At 41.8% G+C, this 27185-nt stretch overlaps 2 protein-coding genes across 2 annotated transcripts in view; one reads left to right on the top strand and one right to left on the bottom strand.

Annotated features, from left to right (window-relative positions):
* glis2b (GLIS family zinc finger 2b) overlaps positions 1-15075 on the top strand; it is a 123838-nt gene extending 108763 nt beyond the window's left edge. Inside the window, 5 exon segments of the mRNA XM_034191189.1 lie at positions 11008-11187; positions 11297-11372; positions 11375-11429; positions 11670-11788; positions 11899-15075. Coding sequence (XP_034047080.1) covers positions 11008-11187; positions 11297-11372; positions 11375-11429; positions 11670-11788; positions 11899-12638 — 1170 coding nt within the window. The 3' untranslated portion in view covers positions 12639-15075.
* A 6093-nt stretch (positions 15076-21168) lies between these two features.
* coro7 (coronin 7) overlaps positions 21169-27185 on the bottom strand; it is a 222440-nt gene continuing 216423 nt past the window's right edge. Inside the window, exons 23-25 of the mRNA XM_034191187.1 lie at positions 22641-22706; positions 21367-21529; positions 21169-21329 (exon numbers count right to left, since the gene is read on the bottom strand). Coding sequence (XP_034047078.1) covers positions 21443-21529; positions 22641-22706 — 153 coding nt within the window. The 3' untranslated portion in view covers positions 21169-21329; positions 21367-21442. The remainder of the gene's footprint in view (positions 21330-21366; positions 21530-22640; positions 22707-27185) is intronic.

The raw sequence follows: 27185 nt of genomic DNA, 5'->3' as shown, positions 1-27185 counted from the left end.
AATGTCATGGCATAGGGTCAATGTCAATGAGCAGATCTGATTTGATGCAGGTGTTAATTTGGGGGATGAAAATTTACAGGGTGATTCCATAATTTTTTCCTCAGAATTGAGTGATTCCATATTTTTTTCCTCTGCTTGGTCTAAAAAAGTAACCGTTACTGACTGCCACAATCTTTTTTTTCTTGATTTCTTATAGTGTTTCTTAAAGCCAGAAAGTTGCCATTTGAAATGACTTTAGTTTTGTGTCATGTCTGTGATCTGCTTTTTTTCTACAAAATTAAACAACTGAATGAACATCCTCTGAGGCCGGTGATTCCATAATTTTTGCCAGGGGTTGTACTATAAGTGTCTTGCCCAAGGACACAGACAGGTAGCATGACCAGGACTTGAACCCAGATTATACTTTATCTGCATTGCCCCAATCCACCCAGCTGTAAATGGGCACCAATCTTGCCTGGGGAAATTACTTGGAATAGACTGGTTTCCTACTCTCATCTACTTTGTGCTATGGAATCTGGGGTCAAGTACTAGCACCAATGGGCCTCGGGGCCTAAATAGGACTTATTTCATTCTCTTGGTAAGCTTGATTGTTGTACCAAATTTTGCAAGAAAGCAGCCAAAAACTTTCTGAGAAACGCTGGTGAGAGATGTTTGTGTTTTGGTTGGTCCTGGTTGTTTAAAGTTGCAACAGCAAACTAGTACAGATCCATACTGGGATGTTGCACACGTTTTCTCCAGATGCCTTCCACATGTATCTCCACTTGGACGATTTGGAGAATCACACACACACACACACACACATACACACAGGCCCTGGGTTTCCCAAGCGATCTCATAGCAAGTGTACATCAGGTGTTTCTCTGCTTCACTTCTGATGTATGATGGGATCAGGTGCACACAAAGCAGAACAACTGCAGAAGCAATGCTAAGTGTCAAACTAACCATGTCTAACCATTTCCCTGGTGGAGATAATAAACTGTTTTAGTGCAGTTGTGAGTGATCAACACTGGGACTGTCCACGGCGCCTGGAGTCAGCACACTGGGAACAGCATGGGGCTGTATCACGTTCTCTATCAGGGAATCAGACTCTGCAAGTGGTAGGAAGGCAGTGTTTGTGAGTGAGCGAGTGGGAGGTGGTAGGAGTTGGCGCTTCTATCAAACACTTCTTGTCTCGCCAACAACTGCCTCTGTCTGTGCATCTGCACCCAGTGGCCTCACCGGCATGACGTGTGTGTATAATCAGATTGCAGACCTCGCACCATCTAATTCAATTTTCTCCCAATTCAGTTGACTCACTGGCTGAGACTATTCAACTGAGTCCTAGACAGCCCTGAGACCCCATCATGCCCCCATCTGAGGACACATCTACACTTTATTTATCCCCCACGGAGTCGCATTAGAAGAACTCACAAATACAAACGCTTCCTTTGTGCCAAAAGTCAGGAAGCAATATTTTTCCAGTAAAAGACAAAATAAAGGCAGGTTGTCAGGATGTTTGTTTGAAAAAGAAGAAAATAAACACCTTCTGCAGCAGCAGCCGTGGGCAGTAAAAACTAAGCACTTAGTTAGCACTAAGAATCTACAGATCAGATGTTTCATGTCTGCTAGATCTTGGGTCAAGTCATAAAGTTCACGAAGGAATATTTTTGCTTTACATCTTGAAGTTTATGCTACAGCAACCGAAATTATTGTTAGTCTTCAAGCTTTTTTGCCACTCATCCACTTGAAACTATCCTGAAGAGTCCAGCATTGGTAGAACAGACTTCTAGAAACCTTCTACATGGATGACTGAGAACCTTCATCAACAGGTCCTTACTCCATGAAGTAAAAATGGAAAGAAAACCTTTATATGTCACAATAACCCTGGGTCCTGTCTTACACATGATGCAAAGCAGCGCACGGTGCAGTGCAAGTGTCCTTGCTAATTACCAGTGTTCTGCCTGTGCCTGATGGGATATGGAGGAGATTGGGTGGACAGTGGCTGTGGATGAAGAGGTGTTGCACGAATGAGGCGCTCAACTGATTCACCTTCAGGTGTTTTGGTGGCTTTTGTGTTTAAAGCTGCAGAAGAAATAAAGCCAGCGAGCCGCGGAGCCATTGAGGAGCACAGAGGTGGCTGTCCAGGAAGCCTTGGTTCAGTTCTTGTTGGTCTGGTGCATTACAGGTGGACAGCAGCCTGGCGCACAGCGCACAACCGCTGGACTGTACTGGAGCATGAATTTTTGGACTGCATTTAAAAAATGTGACATCTTTAAATGCTGCTGTGAATCTGTGAATTGAAAACCCACACTTTAAAGGGACCAGGTGTGGGAGGGCTGGAGGTTTGGACCAAACTCATGCCTAAACGTGCGCCAGCATTGCATTATCATGGCGCTATCACAGCACTACATGGCTTAGCGTGGCTGATGCGAGCCATTCGAGGCTCTAATGACCGGTCGGTCGTGGCTCACTCGAGGCTGCTACAAGAGGCACATAGAGGCACCTTCATAGCAGATATGTGATAGATGAAAACATGGGTCATTTTTCAAATAATCGCTGACGCACCCATGCATGTCTCATTATTCATGGCTTATTATTCGGTGGGACCCAGGCTTAAGTGCACTTGCAGTTTTGTGCACTTTCACGATTTGGGGGCAGATGTATTTCCTCTCCAGAAAACCTCTCACTTCTGTCCACCATATAAATAGTAATGCACCAGGTTCTTATTCAAGGTAATGAAAGATGACAGTTTATGTTACACTCAAAACACGGACATAAGTACAGTATTTTACGCAGTATAAGTCAAACCAGAGTACAAATTGCACCTGTTGAAAAATACATTGTGAAGAAGAAAAAAAAGTCTCACCGAAGTATAATCAATCAATCAATCAATTTTTTTATATAGCGCCAAATCACAACAAACAGTTGCCCCAAGGCGCTTTATATTGTAAGGCAAGGCCATACAATAATTATGTAAAACCCCAACGGTCAAAACGACCCCCTGTGAGCAAGCACTTGGCTACAGAGGGAAGGAAAAACTCCCTTTTAACAGGAAGAAACCTCCAGCAGAACCAGGCTCAGGGAGGGGCAGTCTTCTGCTGGGACTGGTTGGGGCTGAGGGAGAGAACCAGGAAAAAGACATGCTGTGGAGGGGAGCAGAGATCGATCACTAATGATTAAATGCAGAGTGGTGCATACAGAGCAAAAAGAGAAAGAAACAGTGCATCGTGGGAACCCCCCAGCAGTCTACGTCTATAGCAGCATAACTAAGGGATGGTTCAGGGTCACCTGATCCAGCCCTAACTATAAGCTTTAGCAAAAAGGAAAGTTTTTAAGCCTAATCTTAAAAGTAGAGAGGGTGTCTGTCTCCCTGATCTGAATTGGGAGCTGGTTCCACAGGAGAGGAGCCTGAAAGCTGAAGGCTCTGCCTCCCATTCTACTCTTACAAACCCTAGGAACTACAAGTAAGCCTGCAGTCTGAGAGCGAAGCGCTCTATTGGGGTGATATGGTACTACGAGGTCCCTAAGATAAGATGGGACCTGATTATTCAAAACCTTATAAGTAAGAAGAAGAATTTTAAATTCTATTCTAGAATTAACAGGAAGCCAATGAAGAGAGGCCAATATGGGTGAGATATGCTCTCTCCTTCTAGTCCCCGTCAGTACTCTAGCTGCAGCATTTTGAATTAACTGAAGGCTTTTTAGGGAACTTTTAGGACAACCTGATAATAATGAATTACAATAGTCCAGCCTAGAGGAAATAAATGCATGAATTATTTTTTCAGCATCACTCTGAGACAAGACCTTTCTGATTTTAGAGATATTGCGTAAATGCAAAAAAGCAGTCCTACATATTTGTTTAATATGCGCTTTGAATGACATATCCTGATCAAAAATGACTCCAAGATTTCTCACAGTATTACTAGAGGTCAGGGTAATGCCATCCAGAGTAAGGATCTGGTTAGACACCATGTTTCTAAGATTTGTGGGGCCAAGTACAATAACTTCAGTTTTATCTGAGTTTAAAAGCAGGAAATTAGAGGTCATCCATGTCTTTATGTCTGTAAGACAATCCTGCAGTTTAGCTAATTGGTGTGTGTCCTCTGGCTTCATGGATAGATAAAGCTGGGTATCATCTGCGTAACAATGAAAATTTAAGCAATACCGTCTAATAATACTGCCTAAGGGAAGCATGTATAAAGTGAATAAATTGGTCCTAGCACAGAACCTTGTGGAACTCCATAATTAACTTTAGTCTGTGAAGAAGATTCCCCATTTACATGAACAAATTGTAATCTATTAGACAAATATGATTCAAACCACCGCAGCGCAGTGCCTTTAATACCTATGGCATGCTCTAATCTCTGTAATAAAATTTTATGGTCAACAGTATCAAAAGCAGCACTGAGGTCTAACAGAACAAGCACAGAGATGAGTCCACTGTCCGAGGCCATAAGAAGATCATTTGTAACTTCACTAATGCTGTTTCTGTACTATGATGAATTCTAAAACCTGACTGAAACTCTTCAAATAGACCATTCCTCTGCAGATGATCAGTTAGCTGTTTTACAACTACCCTTTCAAGAATTTTGAGAGAAAAGGAAGGTTGGAGATTGGCCTATAATTAGCTAAGATAGCTGGGTCAAGTGATGGCTTTTTAAGTAATGGTTTAATTACTGCCACCTTAAAAGCCTGTGGTACATAGCCAACTAACAAAGATAGATTGATCATATTTAAGATCGAAGCATTAAATAATGGTAGGGCTTCCTTGAGCAGCCTGGTAGGAATGGGGTCTAATAAACATGTTGATGGTTTGGATGAAGTAACTAATGAGAATAACTCAGACAGAACAATCGGAGAGAAAGAGTCTAACCAAATACCGGCATCACTGAAAGCAGCCAAAGATAACGATACGTCTTTGGGATGGTTATGAGTAATTTTTTCTCTAATAGTTAAAATTTTGTTAGCAAAGAAAGTCATGAAGTCATTACTAGTTAAAGTTAATGGAATACTCAGCTCAATAGAGCTCTGACTCTTTGTCAGCTGGCTACAGTGCTGAAAAGAAACCTGGGGTGTTCTTATTTTCTTCAATTAGTGATGAGTAGAAAGATGTCCTAGCTTACGGAGGGCTTTTTTATAGAGCAACAGACTCTTTTTCCAGGCTAAGTGAAGATCTTCTAAATTAGTGAGACGCCATTTCCTCTCCAACTTACGGGTTATCTGCTTTAAGCTACGAGTTGTGAGTTATACCACGGAGTCAGACACTTCTGATTTTAAAGCTCTCTTTACAGCTACAGCATCCAAAGTGTCTTCAATGAGGATGTAAAACTATTGCGAGATACTTCTATCTCCCTTACAGAGTTTAGGTAGCTACTCGCACTGTGTTTGGTATATGGCAATTAGAGAACATAAAGAAGGAATTCATATCCTTAAACCTCGTAAGTTACAGCGCTTTTCTGAAAGACTTCTAGTGTAATTGAACCTTATCCCCACTGCAAGGGTTAGTCATCAGAGTAAATGAATGTTATTAGAATGATCAGACAGAGGGAGTTTTCAGGGAATACTGTTAAGTCTAGCTATTTCCATACCATAGTCCAGAACAAGATCTAAGATATGATTAAAGGGTGTGGTTGGACTCATTTACTTTCTTGAGCAAAGCCAATAGAGTCTAATAATAGATTAAATGCAGTGTTTGAGGCTGTCATTCTCAGCATCTGTGTGGATGTTAAATCGCCACTAGAATTATCTTATCTGAGCTAAGCACTAAGTCAGACAAAGGTCTGAAAATTCACAGAGAAACTCACAGTAACGACCAGGTGGACGATAGATAATAACAAATAAAACTGGTTTTTGGGGACTTCCAATTTGGATGGACAAGACTAAGAGACAAGCTTTCAAATGAATTAAAGCTCTGTCTGGGCTTTGGATTAATTAATAAGCTGGAATGGAAGATTGCTGCTAATCCTCCGCCCCGGCCCGTGCTACGAGCATTCTGACAGTTAGTGTGACTCGGGGGTGTTGACTCATTTAAACTAACATATTCATCCTGCTGTAACCAGGTTTCTGTTAGGCAGAATAAATCAATATGTTGATCAATTATTCTATCATTTACCAACAGGGACTTAGAAGAGAGAGACCTAATGTTTAATAGACCACATTTAACTGTTTTAGTCTGTGGTGCAGTTGAAGGTGCTATATTATTTTTCTTTTTGAATTTTTATGCTTAAATAGATTTTTGCTGGTTATTGGTAGTCTGGGAGCAGGCACCGTCTCTACGGGGATGGGGTAATGAGGGGATGGCAGGGGGAGAGAAGCTGCAGAGAGGTGTGTAAGACTACAACTCTGCTTCCTGGTCCCAACCCTGGATAGTCACGGTTTGGAGGATTTAAGGAAATTGGCCAGATTTCTAGAAATGAGAGATTTCTAGATAATGTGTAGCTTTTTTCTTTATGTGTATCTCACTCATGGAGACGACTTTAACAATGCACAGGAATTCAGTGTAGCATATGTGCACACCAGAGCCTGTGCTGTTACTTATCATAAGACTTTTTAAATTCCAAAAAATAAGCAAGATGGACAAATAAATGTGGATTGAACAACATACTGGATGTTATTAGACCGTTTGGACAAAAAAAAAAATCATCAGATGGGCATAGATTGTTGGACTATAGGATTGGAAACACTCCAGTAAAAATGTCAGTTTTTTTATCAGCTCTTTAATTTGGGATTTTTATGTGTTGTTGTAATGTACCTTTATTACTGGTGTTTGCGCTTTTATTATTGGTTTGTTTTGTTTAATGCTTCGATTTCTGGGAAATCCCTGTATAAATAGTTATTATTAATATTACTATTAATGAATGCATGATTTTCCAATGTATAAATTGCACCAGAGTATAATTTGCAGTGCCTCTCAAACTTCTACTTATACTCTGGATAATGCAATAACTAAGAGACTAAATCTAACCTCTTTGCCCCCTCCGTCCTGCCTTATAGGGCATTCAGATTGCATGCATAACCAAGTGGAGGTGAACACAACCCAAATACACTTGGGATGTGCATTTCGAGAATAACCCTGTTGTGTCTGATGATTTGCAGATGTTAATGCTGGATTTTATGGTGGCAAATTGAGTTTTACCAATGCGTCACCGGTAAAACGGATATTTGCAAACGTAATCCAGTATTAACATCCACAAATCATCAAATGCAACAGGGTTATTCCCATTCAATCCAATTCCATCATTTGCACAGTTTATTTTTCTGTAAGTAATTCAGTCAGCGAAGCTTACCGTAGTAACAGCGTAATTCCTCTCGCTCTCACCTGACAGCGCCATTACTGACATCTACGTAGCGACATGGTCAGGGCACAGAGTAATACGCAGTTTCTCTCACTGTCAGCTGACAGCGCCATTATTGACGCGGAGTAATACATCGAATGTGAAATGGTTGAATATTTTGCCACGTGATATGTTATGGTCAGAAATCTCACACAAGAACAAATCAGATTTGCAGAACAAATGTGGATTAGAATGTAGATTATCAACCTTCTTAATTTGTCTACATTCGCATGTAATCTGGAGTTACATCAGGAAGGGCATCCGGCATAAAACCTGTGCCAAATCATCATGCATCTATATCCAATTTGCTGTGACGACCCCGAGCAAAAAAGAGAGAAACCAAAAGAACTTACTAAGTAAAAGGTTAAAATATGGTTATCTCCAGGTTTTGTTTGTTTTTTTTAATTATCATTTCTCCAGCAACACTAGTGCTTTAAATGAAAAAAATGACTGCTGGTTTCTGAAAGTTCAACACTAGGTCTTAATACCGCCCATTGGTCGCACAGGTGGTTCCCCTCCAGCTTCCACAAAGCAGCTCACATAGTTGAACATGCGAGGCAGATCTTTGTGCAGGAATTAGGTCCTAATTTTATGAAATTTGTGACATTGCTGAAGGCAGGGAAAAAGCCATCCATTATTATCTATTTGGCCCGATTTCTCCGGCCTCGTCACTCCTCCAATATGGTGAAGTATTGTGCACTTATGTGTGTAATATTCTGAATTTCAGCTCCATTTCCCACTGGGTGTTAGCTGTTTGAGCTCCCGCTGAGGTTCAGTGAAACTACAGCTGCCACGCTGACAACAGCACAAAAGCAAAAAAGGAGAACTGGTCTTCAAAAAAAAAAAAAGAAAGAAAAAAGAGAGCTTATGAAGACTTCTCAGTTTCTCCTCCAAGTCACTTTGTGCATTATTTGGTCTAAAGCTTTTAAGCTCTAAAGCTGATGGTCAGATGGTCATTTTAGGTGCATGTCTGAAGTGTATTCCCATAACACACATGAAGATGAACCACAGTTAAAGGTGTTCCTTTTTGAATTTTGCACAAACTTAAAAAAAAATCTAATTATTAAAGAATTTACTTCTGAGGTGTACTGCAAAATTATAGCTATTTTTTATTGCTGCTAAAGTATTTTTCTGGGGGGGGGGGATTTTCCATGACAAATTTAGTGAGTATGCTGCTCCACAATATATTTTAGACACCGTGAAGGAGGAAGCACATGTAGAAACTTCAAAGTCTATGCTGCATTCACTGGAAACTGGAAACTCAGAATTGCCATCTTACAACTCGGAAAAATCGATACCATAAACAACCTTACGTGTGTGGCTCTGCATGTGTGTATGTGTCTATGTGTCCATATCTGTAGCGAAGGTTTCTGTGTGTGAAAAAAAAAAAAGAACCACGCGCATCTTAGGTGATCTATTAGGCCACTTAACCACACAACAAGCCAGATTATTACAGAATTATTACAGGTGTTTGTAGTAAAATGCTCACAAAAGGAGTCATTCGGTCATGCTAACATTAGCCGCTACCATCACATTATGTGATGCTAGCATTTTCTAAAAGATGGTGATGTTTTCAAGACACATGAACCACTAAATCCATCATATCACTGCTTTAAGGTGCTCACCTGGAGGCCTTGGTCAGTTTGTAAGTCAAAGTTTGAGAATAAACTCAAAACTAATAAATAAATAAAAATAAAATTTCTTAAATGTGTTTGTTGTTGCATTGTGGAGGTGTATACCACCACCTACTTTATCAGTGTGGGTGGAATCCAGCCCAGTCTCATGTTGTTTTTGTTTTGTTTTGTTTTTTGTTTTTTTTTGTGCTCCTGTGACGAAATGAGTCAAATTTACTCACTATTCCTAACCCTAATTCCTACCCCCACCCTAACCTTAACCATAACCTGATATTACTCTTTCCCCCCACCCTAACCATAACCACCCCGACTAATTTTGTGCAGCCATCATGGAATGAATTAGAATGAATTCGTGCTGCCGTGACGAAAATGAGGCTCTTTTCGTCACAATATCACATAGTAGATGTGATATAGATTAATGTATATTTCATGCTACTGAATCACGACTTGCCGTGAGACCAGGTTGGTGGAATCATGGCATTCATGTTTCTAAGTTAATACAATACAGAACGTGAAACTATAAAATGAAAAATAAAATCATCACAAACTACAATAAATATCTGAACACTATCAGGAAGCAGCACAAGTATGATAGTTTTAGTATAATCATATAGCACTTTAAAAAGACTGAACAAGAGCACTCTGTGGATGCTCTAGTTTATCTATACCGTAAAACCACCGTGTTGATGCCCTGATTCCAACAGTGTGCTTAATTTTTCAGTTATTTATTTCCAAAAAAAATTAACCTTTACTAAGGCCAAGACAGATACTTTTGCTTTTACTTTTAATAATTCTTTGCTAAAGCATCCATCTCCTTTTTCTTTTAGGCAAACCAAATAAAACCTTTATTATAACTCAGGTTAGTATTGGCAGTGGACACAGCAGTCCCATATGAGTTTTATATTACCTGTCCAGCAGATATCCAGCAAAATTTTCCTATGAAATATGTCCATATTTTATTCCCAGCAGGATCTCTGGTGGCCTATGTTTTGTCACTTTCACTCAAAGCTGAAAGTCGACAGTGTTTCCGCTGCTCCATGAAGCTAGCACATAACACTGACACGAGCACATTCACGCTCAGAGATGAAAGAAAGACAATCCCAGTGGTTAAAGGACGAGGGCCGGGGTACACTCACACCCACAGTTCATTTAAACTTTCCAGTGGGATGAAGTTATTGAAGGTAAACAATGTAAACTGCAAACACCACAAACATTTGTGAAGGGGGGCAGTCAGTCATCTGGCCAAATACTGAATATTTCATATTCTGAATATTCAGAATATGAAATATTCAGTATTTGGCCATTGCTATTTGGTGTTGCTATTATTATAATAGCAACACCACAGCTGAGGAAACTGAAACAATAAATAATTCATTTCAGTGCACAAAAACAGTCATCAAAATCACTTAGCCAATGTGGAAGGCTGCTAGAGTCAACTGACAATAATCGATTTTCAAACCAAACATGCAAAGGCAGTTCCTTATACAAGATGGTGGACCAAAATATCACAGAAACAAGCTTGATGTCTGCTGTAGTCTCCCCCCTTCATCTCTATGATGTAGTGCTGCGGTGCCCTTTGATTGTTGAAATGAATTGATTAGAAACTGAGTTGCCCACTGTGTAAATGGACTGCATTTATATACCGCTTTTCCATCTCCATCAGACACTCAAAGCGCTTTACACATCAAATGCCTCACATTCACCACCATACAAGGCGCTCACTACACACCAGGAGCAACTAGGGGATTAAGGATCTTGCCCAAGGGTTCTTAGTGATTTTTTCCGGTCAGGCTGGGATTTGAACCGAGGATCCTCCTGTCTCAAGCCACTAGACCATCACCTCCCCTAAAGCTGATGGTCACCTGTCACTATATTTCACTGCTTTAACACCATGTGGATGAAAATTCCAGTTTTCTTTTTTCTCAGAAAAGGTGAATTCATGTTATAGGGTTTTAAATCCTTTATTTGAAAACTATGGAACAAAATTAGTGGTGCCGAAGAGATTACAGCTTTGAACATGCAGCAGGTTGATATTTCACTTTGTGCTTCTTCTCTGTCAGAACTCTCACATTCGTTATGTGGAAGGCGGGGCCTCATCACAGGCTTTTCAGTTCTTTGTGCCGATTGGAGCCGGAGCAGGACTTCACCTCCCGTCTTCCATGTTTATTGGCCAGACGAGTGATAAAAGAGCATCTCCAGACCTCTCAGCAGACGAACAGCTGGCCTGTCGCTGGAAAAAGGTGACAACTAGAAAGGATCAAACATTTATTATCCCATCTGAAAAAACTAGAATGACATCAAAGAGCTTTTACCGCCACAACAGTTTACTTAGCCGCTTTCCTCCCTCAGTGCCATCTGCTGTTCGATTCCCTGCAAGACCTGGTGGACCACGTCAATGACTTTCATGTCAAACCTGAAAAAGATTCTGGTACTGCTGCCACTGGGAGGGCTGTGCTCGGAAAGGACGGGGGTTCAATGCCAGGTGAGTGAGTCAAGAGAACACAGATTTATAAATATTTCAACATTGACAGAAATTTTATTACAAATTCCACTGGAAACCAACATTCCAGCCTCCTGCTTTCAAAAATGAAGCCTTTAAGATGTAGTCATTACTTACTTGCTATGTGTGGTGGAGCTACAGTATTCATAACAATGTCCAAATATTTGTGGTCCTGATTCTAACTGAGGTACTTCCTGAAGTGACGTTTTAATGTGACTGCAGATACAAGATGCTCATCCACATTCGGACTCACACTAATGAGAAACCTCACCGGTGTCCAACCTGCAACAAGAGCTTCTCACGCCTGGAGAACCTCAAGATTCACAACCGCTCCCACACAGGTTACCACTACACCCACACTAAACTCAAATGGAGATATTGGAGCTGGTTTTTGCAGTTGTCAATGAAATGTTCTGACTGTAAGTTCTGCTGAATTTTCTCCTTACTGCAGGTGAAAAGCCGTACATTTGTCCTTACGAGGGATGCAGCAAGCGTTACTCTAACTCCAGCGACCGCTTCAAGCATACACGCACACACTATGTAGACAAGCCGTATTACTGCAAGATGGTGGGCTGCCTGAAGCGCTACACAGATCCCAGCTCTCTGCCGCAAGCACATCAAAGCCCATTGCCATTTGTGGCCCAGGAGCAGGGCTCCCCAGGTGGTGTTGGCTCTCCGCTAAAGGGGAGTCAGAGTGGCGGGCTTGCTAGTGCAGTGGGGAAGGAGTCAGATCTGTCGTATGTGAGTGGAGCACACATCATCATCCCTGGAGCAGCAGCTGCTCTCCTAGGAAGCCATGCTCTGCAGGGCCTCGGCGGATCTCTGCCTCTGTCCCCGCTCAGCCCTCGGCCCCTGGACCTCAGCACTCTGGGTTGCCCCAGTTCTCCAAACAGCCTGGGAGGTGCACCAATCCTGTCCTTCAATGGCTCCACACTGGGCCTGGCTAAGTCCCCTCTGCTCTCTCCAACGTTCCCCTCTTCAGCTTTGGGCCTGTCCATGGTGCCCATGCTGGGACCTACAGCTGAACGCAGGGCTCAGGGACAGCAGTCCAAGAAGTGTCGAGTTGAAGAGGGAGCCAGCGAGGTTACTGCGGGGGTTCTGAATCTCTCCACAGGAGGGTCTCCCGATCCCCTGTCCTGGGTGGTCATTCCCCCAGGCACCGTGGTGCTCAAGCCAGCTGTGGTCAACTGAGACATAAACACACATTCCAGAAGAGCTCAGGGGGGATGTGGAGGGGCAGGCGCCATGGTGAAAGGTGACAGAGATTGGCTCGCACAATCAGTTCCAGACAGATTCTGCAGAAAACATCAAGTCCTCAAAACAACAGTTAACTCTGCACTTCAAAAGAATCACGCATGTAAAACCTGATTTTTACTTCTGTGCTGCTGCATGTTGGTCCACATGGTTCTGACATACGTCTGCTTGTCGAAATAGCTCCATGTTGCCACTGGGGGCAGTGCCGCACACCACTACCAGAAAACCTAGTGGATGAAGCAGAAGAGAGGAAACACTGTCAGTCTGTGAGTGGCTGTGTCTCAGTTCTCCCTCCTGCATATAGTCACATCCGGGTCACCATTATTATTGGTCTTATTTTGAAAGATTTACAGTCAGCCATTCTGTCAGTTGCGCTCTAACTGATGCAGCCAGCAAATAAGTGTAAACCAGTCTAGACAAACTAGGTAACATTAAATACCTACTACCAAATACACAACGGCATCCCGCTGATTTTGCTTCTCCTGAAGCGGTGGACAGCATCTACAGAGAGTATTGTCCTGCTGTCTGACACCGCATCTTGCTTCGCAGGGCTTCGTATGCTTCAATATTTCAAAATTCCACAAGTTCCACATGATGGTCATTAAACATCCGAATGCATCATCACATTTGTATCTTTTGATCCTTTCATTTGTCCAACTACAGTCAAAAAGTCCATAAGCATAGACATCGCTAACAGCTATCAATGCTAACTGTTTCAAAGTCCCGTTAAAGTCGATTCCCCTCCAGACTTTCATGGTTACTTGCAAATGAAAAATTCTCACATATAAAATGGGACAAACTTGCGTGGCTTTACTGTAGACATATAAAAATAAAATGTGGATGTCAAGCATGGTCAACAGCTGGCTGGAGAAACAAAAATACCCTGAAAGTTGACAAACCAAAGCATTCTGTGTCGATTTTTTACAATATGTGGTAGGGAGAATTCAGGGGCTGCATCCTTTTAAGGCTGCATTCATCAACTGTACTAGCCTGTCTAATTTGAAGGCTCTTTGGAATGCAGCCTTTTTTTGCCCTGAACATGAAGGATATCTTTTACGGCCAAAACAATCCCAAGAGTCACCCCCTCCCCCCAGGACAGAATGGTTGATAAATTTAAAAATAACAACAACAAAAAGACAATTTCGGGCTTTCTATGTACAATTATAAAGAAGTCATGTTTATAAGTAAATTATAAATAACACTATGCTAGCTTGTTGCATGCAGCTGTCAAGGTTGCTAGGCGACAGGTGGTAGGGCGGGATAAACCATGCACCCCACTCAAGTCACAAAATGCTCCATGGGCCAGACCGTCTCAGTTCAGAGTTGTTGGTTCGGCCTCTGCGGTTTCTAAGGCTGATCTACATAGAAAGCAGCCTTCAAAGGATGTGGCCACTGAACTGAGATGCAGCCAGCATGTTCTCTCTCACAGGAGGAACATAATTACCGGGGCTTCCTGTGTGCTGAAAATCATCTAAATTTGTTATTGTGTGATGTCATCATGAAGCTTGTGGATCTGCACTGTTTTGTTGTGGATAAATTCAGCCGTCAGCTTCTTTGTACTTGCAACATATACGTTGGTGCTGGGGAGAGTTAGCTGGGATGAATGTCGCTGTGTTTAAAAAAGCCTCTCTGTCATTTGATCGCCCATAATTCTTGAGGTTAACCAAACATGCAGCAGCGCACAAGTAAAAATCAGCCTGAGTGGGAACCTCTTTTCTGGTTGGGCTCAAAAAGAGACCAAGAACTCTTTTCAGGAACATGCACGTCTCGGCATTTCCGTTACAGGGCCCGACATCGGGCTTCTTGCTGTGTTTTTATTTGATGCTTTTTCATTCCTGTTTGCTGGTTCTGTGGACGGGGCCATTGAACACGATAGTCTTCATGCTCTGTGCTCTTACAAAAGTCCCGATTCATTAACAAGTATTTATGAAAGTGTACTTTGCTGACAGCGTGCCTACAGCCTAACAGTGACGTAGACGCAACACGGAACACAATGACGCACTCACTGTTCGGCGAACGGGCACCAAACAGATTCCCTTCAGTTTTAAAGAAACAACCTATTTTTCACAGACTGCAGTGATTAATATGAATCAGACAAGCTTGCCGAACCAAAGCAAGTTATCTCAGACGGGAGTGGGCTTTATTCCGATGCCCCGTGGGAGACGCCTGCTGGGACATAAAACCCTCTCTAAGATGGTTTAATTCAACACAGCACTTAATAGTGTCAACTTGTTATAACATAGAAACCTCAAAATTGCTGCTAAACTCATGACTCGTCTCCCAAACCGGGTGCGAACAATCTTTCTGACAATCTGTCCCAATTTGTGGGAGGGCAAGAAACTCAGACTGACCTAGTTCACCAGAGTGTGAGCCGGGAACACAGACTAGGGTCTTGACAGAAGGGCGCAGAGCAATCTGAAGACTTAGCACGGACAAACGGTGTTACATCACCTGGCAATGACCAATTATCATTTTACCTTTTTAGAGTTAAAATAAAAAGGCACGGGTGTGTCAGGCTCCTCCTCCTCTCTGGTTGCACACTGCACGTGATGCCGGTCGTCACCGCGCACAGAATGATCCCTGTTTTCCTCTGGGATTGTCCAGCTGCTTTCCTGTAATCAAATCAGCACGGCCAGTTTTGTGTATGAAAGGGCCCACTGTGGCGATAAACACTGCAGGCTGTTTTTCTAAAGTGACCAGATTCAAAAAGCGACTGTGAGAAACAGGTGGTCCGACAAGTCTGAGCACAAACCTTAGCCTTTTTGGTTGAATTTTTGTCCCAAGTTCAACAGTCCTGTGCCGTGCCAAAAAATACCTGGAGAGGATGACGCGGGGTGTAGGTGTCACACCGCAGAGGGGGGGGAGCGATGCACTCGACAACACATACAGCTGGACTGACGATGAAGCCACACGATTGCAAACTGCCTCATTTTTTTCTCTGTCCAAAGGGGCAAAAAACAAAACTAACAAAAAAGACTTGTGACTTCTGGGAAAACCTTTCTCGCGGTTCAATTAAGTAGTCAACTTGCACTTTATATGCTATATTCCTTTCTAAAATGAACATTACAGCCACTTTATTGTTCTTTAATCGCTCTTCTGTTTCATCACATTTTTACTCAGGCCTGCACGGGCCGATTCCGTTGCAGCGTCCTTTAGGCGTATGTTGCCAGATCGCTAATGCGTGTAAGATGATTGTGTAATTTCAATCTCCACAGAGAAGAGGAAGGTGAGCAGGAGAGGAGCATCACGACATAACGATCGTTATCCCATCAAGACACTCTTGACCGTCCTCTCGCTTCCTTTTCTTTCTTTTGACCGTTTTATTTTCACCATTACCCAGTCTTAGAAATCAACGCTTATTACCATTTTATATTTTTGTCGTTCATTTGTGCCGATGTTCAGACGAGACATTTTCGTTCCTGATGTTGATTTTGCTTCAGTTTCTTGTGTTGTGCGACAGCTGCTCTTGCATTCAGCTTTCTGCAGTCAAGCACACGTCCGATTGTGGATGGACGAGTTGAAGAAATTAGTTTGAGGTTGTATCTGCTGCACCAGGTGACGCCACCCTCTTCTACACCCTCACCCAGGTAGAAATCCTGTATCCAACCTTTAGACGGATCTGGCTCAGATGGGATTCACAAGACCGACCACCCTCTAAGTAGATCAAGTTCAACTTATTCGAGAACCCAGACAGCAAGTTACAGGTGGGATCTGCATACCTGGACATCCCTGTCAGTAGATATAGGCCACATTTGTGTCATTATTACATGAAATCCCAAAAGCAGATCTGTAAAGTCCCAAAATATACACATCATAGATCAATGCTGGAACTTATGGATTGGTTTTCAGGCACAGCAAGCAAGTTGGTTCAATCGAAGTCCTACCTCCACCATCATGCTGATAAACCGTTACTGTGAAGAACATTTAGGAAATGCCAAGTTCGTACAAGCAGCAAAATTATGTACAAGATCCAAGATTCCTATATATTTATAGCAGATCACTTTCTTTAGACCTGCTCCAAAATTCAGCTTGACTGCAAGGACTGGATTGACTACTGATCTACCCAGCATTTAGGTGCTCGCCCTCTACATGGGATTAGGCAGTGAAGACTCTTAGTCAGCGAAGTATGAAGTCGAAGATATCTAAAGGTTAACTTCAAAGTAATTGGACTTGTGGTTTTTAGTCTTGGAAACATTTCATCCAAGTGACTTCTTCAGTTTCTCACTTGGACATGCACGAGGGTTTAAGTACACCTTTAGATGTCAGATTTGTTCTAGCAGGTTCCACTTGTATGGAAAAACCACAAGCGTTGGGTAAATTTGAAGCTATTGTGTAGGAACAGAACCAGGATTTTCCAAAGAATCCTGGTTCTCCAAAGAACAATGAAAATGATGTAGTAGTGCTTGACCAACAATTGCACCCGAGTGGTGAACTATGAAGCAAGGTGAACATAACCAGGCTTTCTTTGTGTGAACCACCTTGATGGTGGTTATCAGCTTAATTTGTGGATTTCTGCTTCAGGCTCAAAGAAACAGAACATGTGACACTTGAATTCTTCAGCAAAAGAGACTGGACAGGTGTCGCCAGGAGGGTCTGTTTATTATGATACAGAGCCAGTTTAAGCTGGGCCAGGTAGTTTGTAGTATAAGTTACTGCAGTATTCTAACCAGGTTAAAACATGTCCCTGAAAACTGTCTGTAGGCTTAAAGGTGACAAATGACAAAATCTAGTTTTAAGCTGGTATCGAAAATGAATGAAAAATAGAGAGGTTGCTCCATGAGAGCCTACATACAACATAAAGGAAGTGGAGGAAGGCTTGAAATTCATGCTGCATTTGATTGAAACTGGGAACTCAGAATTTTAGATTTTTCACACTCATAAATCTGTGATAGTTTAGTCTCCCCACTGACTCAGGCCAACGCAGTAAACACGTACAGTGAGGAAAATAAGTATTTGAACACCCTGCGGTTTTGAAAGTTCTCCCACTTAGAGATCATGGACGGGTGTGAAATTTTCATCTTAGGCGCATGCCCACAGTGAGAGACATAATCTATTAAAAAAAAAAAATCCGGAAATCACAGTGTATGATTTTTAAATAATTTATTTGTATGTTACTGCTGCAAATAAGTATTTCAACACCTGTGAAAATCAATGTTAATATTTGGTACAGTAGCCTTTGTTTGCAATTACAGAGGTCAAACATTTCCTGTAGTTTTTCACCAGGATTGCACACACTGCAGCAGGGATTTTGGTCCACTCCTCCATACAGATCTTCTCTAGATCGTTCAGAGTTGGAGTTTCAGCTCCCTCCAAAGATTTTCTATTGAGTTCAGGTCTGGAGACTGGCCAGGCCACTCCAGGACCTTGAAATGCTTCTTACGGAGCTCCTCCTTAGTTGCCCTGGCTGTGTTTGGGGTAACTGTCATGCTGGAAGACCCAGCCATGACCCATCTTCAATGCTTTTACCAAGGGAAGGAGGTTGTTTGCCAAAATCTTGCAATACATGACCCCATCCATCCTTCCTTCAATACGGTGCAGTCATCCTGTCCCCTTTGCAGAAGAGCATGATGTTTCCACCTCCATGCTTCACGGTTGGGATGGTTTTCTTGGGGTTGTTCTCATCCTCTAAACATGGTAAGTGGAGTTGATTCCATAAAGCTTTATTCTGGTCTCATCTGACCACATGACCTTCTCCCATGCCTCCTTTGGATCATCCAGATGGCACTGGTGAACTTTCAAACGGGCCTGGACTGTTGGCTTGAGCAGGGGGACCTTGCTGCCCTGCAGGATTTTAAACCATGACAGCATCATGTGTATTCATGTAATCGTAACTGTGGTCCCAGCTCTGTTCAGTCATTGACCAGGTCCTCCGTGTAGTTCTGAGCTTTTTCAGAATCATCTTTACCCCACAAGTGAGATCTTGCATGGAATCCCAGACCGAGGGAGATTGACAGACATCTTGTGTTTCTTCCACTTTCTAATAATAATCATAACAGTTGTCTTCTACCAAGCTCCTTTCCTGTTGTCCTGTAGTCCATCCCAGCCTTGTGCAAGTCTACAGTTTTGTCCCTGGTGTCCTTAGACAGCTCTTTGGTCTTGGTTATGGTGGACAGGTTGGAGTGTCATTGAGTCTGAACAAGTGTCTTTTATACAGGTAAGTTCAAACAGGTGCAATTAATACAGGTAAAGAGTGCAGAATAAGAGGGCTTCTTAAAGACAAATTAACAGGTCTGTGTGAGCCAGAATTGTGTGGTTGGTAGGTGTTCAAATACTTACTTGCAGCAGTAACATACAAATAAACTATTAAAAAAACCATACATTGTGATTTCCAGATTTTTTTTTTTTTTTAGATTATGTCTCTCACAGTGGACATGCACCTAAGATGAAAATTTCAGACCCCTCCATGATTTCTAAGTGGGAGAACTTGCAAAACCACAGGGTGTTCAAATACTTTTCCTCACAGTAACAGTAACTAACATTTATACTGACAACTTACGCAGCATGCCCGTGCGCTGTCTTACCCATCCAGCAGATATCGGTAGTGGGAAATAAGTATCTATTAGCTGTGGATGTCACATGATTCCATATTCATTTTATGGTTACAACTGAAAGTGCACATTTCTTTAGCCTCCTCCTGCTGACACTAGCATATATGCAGGGGAGCAGTGTTGTTCAAACCTTCAACAGCACCATTTCTCAGCATATCTTAAAACAAAAACAATAAAACTATATATTTATAAACAGGAGACCTGTTCAATCAAGAATATTCATAAAAGGACTGTATGCCGTATTCACAGCATGTTGTCTGAGAGTTGGAACCCCCACATTATTGTGGTCATGGCATTTGTTACTGTATTTTAACCCAAAATTCGTTATCATTTCCAGATCAGGTGAATTAGATCATATTGACGATATGAAACAAAAAACTATTTCAGTGCTAAGGAGCAAAGTTAAGAGTAGTGCAATGAAAATGTTTTTATGACAAAGATTTTAAAAAATAATCAAAAGGGACTACACCTTTATCCCTCACTAGTACTTGGATGACTAAAATTCTTAAGGTAGGAACAGCCTGAGTTCATTAGTAAAGACGCAGTTTCTCTACATATCATGTAGAAACTCCACTTCTCTGAACACTAAAGGAGTTATGGTTTGTAAATTAAATGTGTTCTTTCTGTGTAAATGAAACCTTTCACACTGCGGGCAGCACAGTGACAGACAGGACAAAGTGAATGAACACATCAATGGACAGGGGAAGAGCTGAGAGCGGTGCTGTGCGGCTGCCCATCTGGCTACCAAAACAGCAAAAGGACCCCTCAGCTCTGGAGTCACATCAACCTGCAGGAAAGCGAGGCCACTGAACTCTGTCTGCCCTCAGCTCCCCCCACCTCCTGTTCCACAAAGCTTTTTCAATCAAGATCAGAAAACAAGCCGGACTGGCCGTAAACCAATATCACCTTGTCCAGCTCCAAACCCATTTTTGCCTCAGTGACTCCTTGCTGGTACCGCCCTCGCATGGCGTGCAGCCCAGGGGACTGAAGAGACTCTTCGCTTGTGAACGGACGACCCATGCATGTGATGTCGTCAGAAACAAGTGTGAAGTAGGCTGGAGACGGTTGCCGTGGCAACAGATGCAGCACTCCTCGTCATCGCGGCTGCAGAAAGCTGGTTATGACATGGATCCTTCAGGGTCCACATTTTCTTTTTTCGATTAAATAAGCTGCATGATCCATTAACCCTTTGAGCTCAGTCTGTAGGAAATTCTGCACTTTTGTTCCCCTCGCAGCGCGTAAACAGAGGATGAGTTCACATCCTATACAGAAAAATATACACTGCTGACCCAAATTCCTAATCTGAAACCTTTTTTTTTTTTTTTTTTTTTTGTACGTAAATGGGGTACTTGCTCCTGGATTTTTTTTGTTTTAAATAAATCACCCTTTGACACCGTGAAATGTTGAACTGAGAGAATACTAAACATTAAAATCCTGGGCAGAAAATGATTGGCTAAACCAGCTACATACACATCCTTTTTACACAGCACTGCTGACTGAAGTACCACAGTGTTGCACAAAGGGTTAATGACAAGACAACGGCCATCCATGGCCTGTTCCAAGTTATGTTTTTGCACATTTGTGAGATATTATGTCAGTATTTTAATTTTCCCAAGTGCCTTTTTTATATAGGTAAAATACAGAAGTTATACACTATATGACAAAAAATTATATGAATATATATTTTTTCCTGGCATCATGTCAGTGGTCGAACATGCAGAATTTTAGTTGTAAAGTCTCCAATTGGTACAACATAGTGGTTTCTCCTGTTTTAGAGGAATTTTATTACAATACTGATAATGTCAGTGAAAAGACAAAAATGTTTAATAAAGTTGCATTTGATACGACAGGATGTTTACACGCTTCATATCTTGCAGTCGGCTCACTGCAGGTTTGTGCGCATTCACCAGCATAAAGAACAGGGTGTTTGTTTGTTTTATTGTTTTAACAGTTTGTCTCCATGCTTTCAGTGTTTCAGCTCCTCCACAATCTGAGCTGACAACATGAATAATCAGAACATCAGGTTCCTACTGCAACATTCATATGGAATCCACATCCTGATGAAATGGCAGCAGACAAAGGGGGGACCCCAAAACAACAACAAAAACAGAACTGAGCAAAAAGAGGCGGGGTTCATTGGATTATAATTTACAGAGGATGGGGAGAGGAAAGGTAGCAGCATCTTGTCGTACTTCACGTCTCTGTGTTCTGCTGTGATTGTTGTCTGTCTTCTGTCTGAATACTTATTTCCTCGTCTAGACGCTCTTTCGCCCGCACGACCTAAACAGACACAAAATAATGGTAACATTAATGAAATAAACTGAAATTGAAACACTGTGATGCAGCTCGTGAAACAGAACTCTGGAAACATAACTAGAAGCCTGATTCAAAAAACGATTTCCGCTCCACATAATTAGATATGTAAAACATAAAAACAGAAATAACTACTAACAATTAATTTTTCCACCTGCAGGTTATCAACACAACAAAACAGACTAAACATATGGCTAAAACAAATGATTATTCTCATTCACAGTTAATCTGCCAATTAGCTTTATGATCCTAAACACCAGAAATAGCTTTTGGAATTTAAACTGACAAACGAGCTCATTTCAAGATACATGTGACTTCAAAACCACGCGTGCTTAGAGAGAGGAAAAAAAATTGTTTGTTTAAGCTACATCAACATGAAATCCTTTCTAGAGGACCGTGTGAAAGTGTGACCATATTATGTACATTTTAGAACATAAATGTATCCATCACACTCAGTGACAACCACACCTGTTCCTACTCCATCATCAATCCAGCATGCACTAACCATCCAGCCATCAGGTCTATGGGGTATTTCATCAGCAAAATCTGCTTTTTGGATCGATTTGGGGCATCAAATATCTCCACATGGGTTTATATTCATTATATCCTGTTTTACTCATAATGTGGTGAGTTGCAATATGATGGCGTTTATTGTTTTCAAGTTATGTTAAACTGTAGGGCATGCACGATTCACTTACTGCACACTTACTGTTGACTGATTTTTCTGGAACAAGTCAAACCAGGCACAGAAATTCAACCAGGTTAAAAACAATAAAAAAAAAACCTTCATTCTTGATTTAGCATGAATTAAAATTAGTTCAAAATATGTCTTTTAAAGCAGTATTAAAGTTCTGATTTAAATGAACCTTAAAAACCGTTTCTCTTGGGTGCACAACACAAAGAGAAACTGCACAAATGTTAACATTAACAACCTTTAAAAAGTCAAATCTGAGCATTTTTCTCCTGAAAACCGACAACTGTCAATATAGAAAATGTGTAAAATTGCAAATTATTTCTTTCCGTTAATGGTAGAATGTTGGTGAGTGTAGCTCCCTCAGTGCTCATGAATGCTGCTTACCTTTGACTGCAGATAAAATGACCCGCCCACTGATTTGTCATTGACTTTGAAAAGGTGCTCGTAGTTCTGAAAAAAAGAGGAAAAGAAAAACATCAGTCGAGAAAGAATGCGTCATTTCTGCAGGATAGATTTGGGACCTTTCTACTGGCCCCTACACACATAGTGCAAAGTTTGGACACCGTTTGGACGAAAGCGGTGAAACAGCACGAAACGGCTTAAAATAAGCGCATGAAACATTGCACCGATGGGCAGGCATGCACAAACACAATGCGAGAGTTCGTGCACGCGCCGGTGTCTATCAAGCGGGAACAGTGCCAGGTGTAGCACATGGCACCGCTTATGTGGAAGAAATAAAAACCAGCTGGTACGTGTGGAACCACACTGCACCGCCTATGTGGAATAAATAAAAAATAAAAAAAAACAGCCGGTACCTGTGAGACCACATCGTGGCACGTATGTGGAATTAAAAAACAAACAAAAAAAAAACACCACCTGGGACGCAAACTCACGCCTTTCAAAACCTCTGATTCCCAGTCAGAGACTTTACCACTGAGCTACGGAGCTGTTCTTTGAAAGCTGCGGGAATCTGCCTCATATCAGGAAGGACATGGAAGTATTACAAAAATAAATAAAAATCATACACCATATAAAAACACCGCATTTATCAAGTGAGCAATAAAAATATGATCCATCTGTTCCTCTGGTGATGACCCATTGTCACAGACATACAGTCATGAAATGACTTGAATGAGAAGCAGTGCGCTCTGATCATGTCCACATCTACTGGTTAGGTGCGTCCAGTCGGCTACGTGCGTGTTCTGCCCGACACGCTTGTCTTGTGGACGGCGCGCCACAGCACAGACACAGCGTCATGTGGAACAGAGCTCACGTGGGTGACGTGACGTCATATCACCTGATGTGTGTTCTGATCCGGTCCATTTCAACCTGGGGGCTACCAGTCTCCGCTCCGTGCGCTCGCTTGCTGCAGCTCGTCACCACCACGCGATATAGGTTTATGTCCACGTAAATACAGCAATCAGACACACACCTCACAGTGGACAGTAGTTCGTCCATGACTGACCAAACACAGTAAGTGTTGTGTAGCTGGAATGTCCAGAATGACAGATCACCACAGCTGCTTCTGTCAGAAGCCACACCTCCCGTGAGTGGAGCGCACACACCCACGTGTCAGTCAGTGTGTGTGTTTGCAAAGTCACACATGGGAAACTTAAATTTCACAGCAGTATGACTGCAGCCGTCTGCAGTCTGTTGTCATGTGAAGAGTGCGACAGGCCACACATTTTCTAAGTGCCATGCGAGCGGTGTTAGATGTTCGTGCGTGTCACCTGGAATGTGACTGGCACCTGCTGCGAGAAGTTGCAATGGGTTCACACAGCACATACTTCGTCTTTCAAGCACTTGTGTGTGCAAATAGTTGTAGCAACAGGTGTACGAGGCGTTGGCGGCAGGGACGACATTACACATTTTGCACACGATTCCTGCGTCATGCGCACTAAGTGTGCACTTCGTCCAAACTTCGAACTATGTGTGAAGGGACCCTACAGGAGGAAAAATGTTCAAAACTACCAGTGTTCATTTGTTGTACACACTTTGCTAACTCAGGATATTTTCCTTGGACTCGAGAATGTGGTCACCATTGCTGGAATGAAGCTCAAAACCCGATGTCTCGGCTGCTGAGCCACCTTGTGCAATGCATAAAAAGTTTGGAAATTTCAACAACACCTCCCCTTATGAACCATGGATTTGCGCATTTCCAGGAATCGTGCACAGTACCAGAATTCCAAAAAAGTCAAGTCCAATTCCAGACTGCCTAATTCCAGACAGGATGGTTTGAAGAAGTAGTCAAAATCGAATCCGTTTCAGAGCCGCATTTCATAGTTCTGGGGTGAGAATGGTTAGGTTTAGGACTCGGCTGGTCAATTTAGGGCCCACGGGCCACATTTAACCAGCATTCCATTTGTTTTTGCTCACCATGGCAACTGAAAACCTCTGCAAATTAATAACATAATAAGATTAATGAGCAGTGTTGCAATAGTTTTAATTTGCCAATATCAATCTTCTATAAAATACAACTGATTTGCGCATTGCTATGGTGACGACCAGAGCGGAGTGATTATAACAGTGATTTAACTCACCGAACTACGTGTGTGTATACATGAAAATAATGCACGCCAGTTAGACATGGAATTCTCACTGACCATGGTGTGTGACACATACATACACACACACACACAACCCAATAATTCATGTTTCAGTTATATGGTTTTATTTATTTTTATTATTACCTTTGCTATTTCAATATTTTCTATATTCAAATGCCAATGTGTGAATATTCTAAACAATTAATACTTCATTGTTCTTTGAAATGACTAATGCATTTTTATTGCAATTATTTTTTGGACAATATCTGACAATATCCGATTATTATCAGAATTAATGTTCAGACTAATGGAAGAGCCCGAGACTGGAAACAAAAAACCAAACAACAACAACAAAAAAAAACACTGGAAGCACATCCTGGATACAATCTGAGAACTTTGATCATCTACTCTGATGCTTTCCCTCTTAGAAAAGATCACAGAGGACGAGATTGTTTCACCGTAAACACATCAAAAACCACAACTGCATGTCAAAGTGTCAGTCACATGACCGATCTCGAGTTCAACATAGTGAAGCTGCAGTAAACGCTTTTGCCAGTAGAGGATGACAGCTACTGACAAAAACAGTCATTTTTCAAATTTTGGCAAACAAATGTTTGGAAATAAGACATTTTTTAATTATCAATCATTTCTCAAAGTTTTAAGTGCCACACAATGAAATTTACTGAGCAAAGTGAAATACAAATAAAGGACTCATTTGATGATTTTTAGGTAAGGAAAAAAGGTGGGTTTTGCCTGAAGTAAAGGCTCAGACAAAACTAAAAGAATAACTCAGTTACGATGTTTTTCTGCTTTAAAAACATCGCAGGTGTGCGTGCACATTTATTTGATCAGCATACATGGTGGCAGAATGTCTCTATCAGATCCTGCTGCCAGTTGATGTGGGTAGAGGACTTTATCAGCATAGCACAAAAAAATCAGAACACCAGGAAGAAAATATTTTACAGAAATACATTCCTCAGTTCACCTGTTAAGTTCTTCTCTATGAAACAGTACATGTTCTTGTGTATTGACAGAGTGTCAAAGGATCCACTTTAACGCCGCCCCTCAATGCTATAGCAAAACAAAAATACAAATATATAAAAAAAAGACAGGGAATTTAAAAACTCATAGCATCCTGAGATGGGAAATCACCTACATTAAGAAGATCCTTTATTGTCATTGTACATACATACGTACATACATACAATGACATTTGTCCTCTGCATTTAACCCATCCTATTTACAGTTAGACACAATCCAACAACTAGGAGCAGTGGGCAGCTACAGACCAGTGCGTTATTAACATAGTCACATACTCCAGATAGGAATACAGAATTTTATCTTCTTTAAACACTGACGCGTGCATTCGGTGAAGCCAACTGTGTTATGAAGTGGTGCTTCCTATGACCTCACGAGTAGACAAAGTGGAGTCAAAGGGCCAGTTAGCCAAAATGGAACATTTTCATTGGTAATATAAAAATGAACATCATATAAAAAGTAGAGAGAGCAGAGTTAAAGTATCAAGTCTTTCTGTGAAAGCCTTGATACGGTTTTCTTCTTCCTTAAGTAATCTGCAAAATCAAATGTGTATGAACATCTGCCATAAACAAGCTGGTTATTTTTACTGGCGAAGCCTTTGACCCGGTGTCGCTGACCAAACGCTCCCTCACTAAAAATTGTTTGATGCGCCCTGCCTTCACTGCACATGCGTCATTTGGGACCACAGCAACACATATGAGACTGAAGGTGCATTGACACTTGCATAACTGATTCATGCACAACCTGTGTCTTCCAGGAGAGTAAACTGATCTTTAACAGGTGTAGCCTGAATGTGAGAGGGCCGCCGGCGCGTGCAACTGCGCAAAGAGAATTTTGAACTGTTCAAAAAAAATCTTTCACGCATAAATGTCATGCTACGTGGGGTGATCTGCTCGCTAACACAACGTGCAGCTCGTCAAGTGGGGTAAAGAAGTGAACACAGTGAGTGGTTGCGTCAGCGGATCGCATCAGAGCGCAACTCGTTTGAAGTATATAGTCAGATGTTAAATCTATCATACATACTTTAACAGCTGCACACAAGAAGGAAAGAACATGCAACTGTTTTACCAAGCCATGACAATGTAAACATGACAAATAATTACCTTTTTAGACAGCTCCAAATGCTTTCTCCAGCTCATTGAATGGCACTGCTGGAGCGGTCCTCTGTGATTTAGGAAGCGATCAGAGCCGTTTTCAACAGACAACTTGCAGAGAAAATGATTTATCTGCTACGAAATAATTATTTTATATACGCAGCATCCAGCACAGAGCGCGTGGGAGGCGGATGAACAAAGCACGGCGTCCAGCCGGGAACACAGCGGGTGGGATCATCATGATGACGTGC

Source organism: Thalassophryne amazonica, chromosome 16, assembly GCF_902500255.1.
Source record: "Thalassophryne amazonica chromosome 16, fThaAma1.1, whole genome shotgun sequence".
NCBI lineage: Eukaryota > Metazoa > Chordata > Actinopteri > Batrachoidiformes > Batrachoididae > Thalassophryne > Thalassophryne amazonica.
Note: the sequence above shows the minus strand (reverse complement) of the source record. Positions and strands in the feature narration are given on the sequence as shown.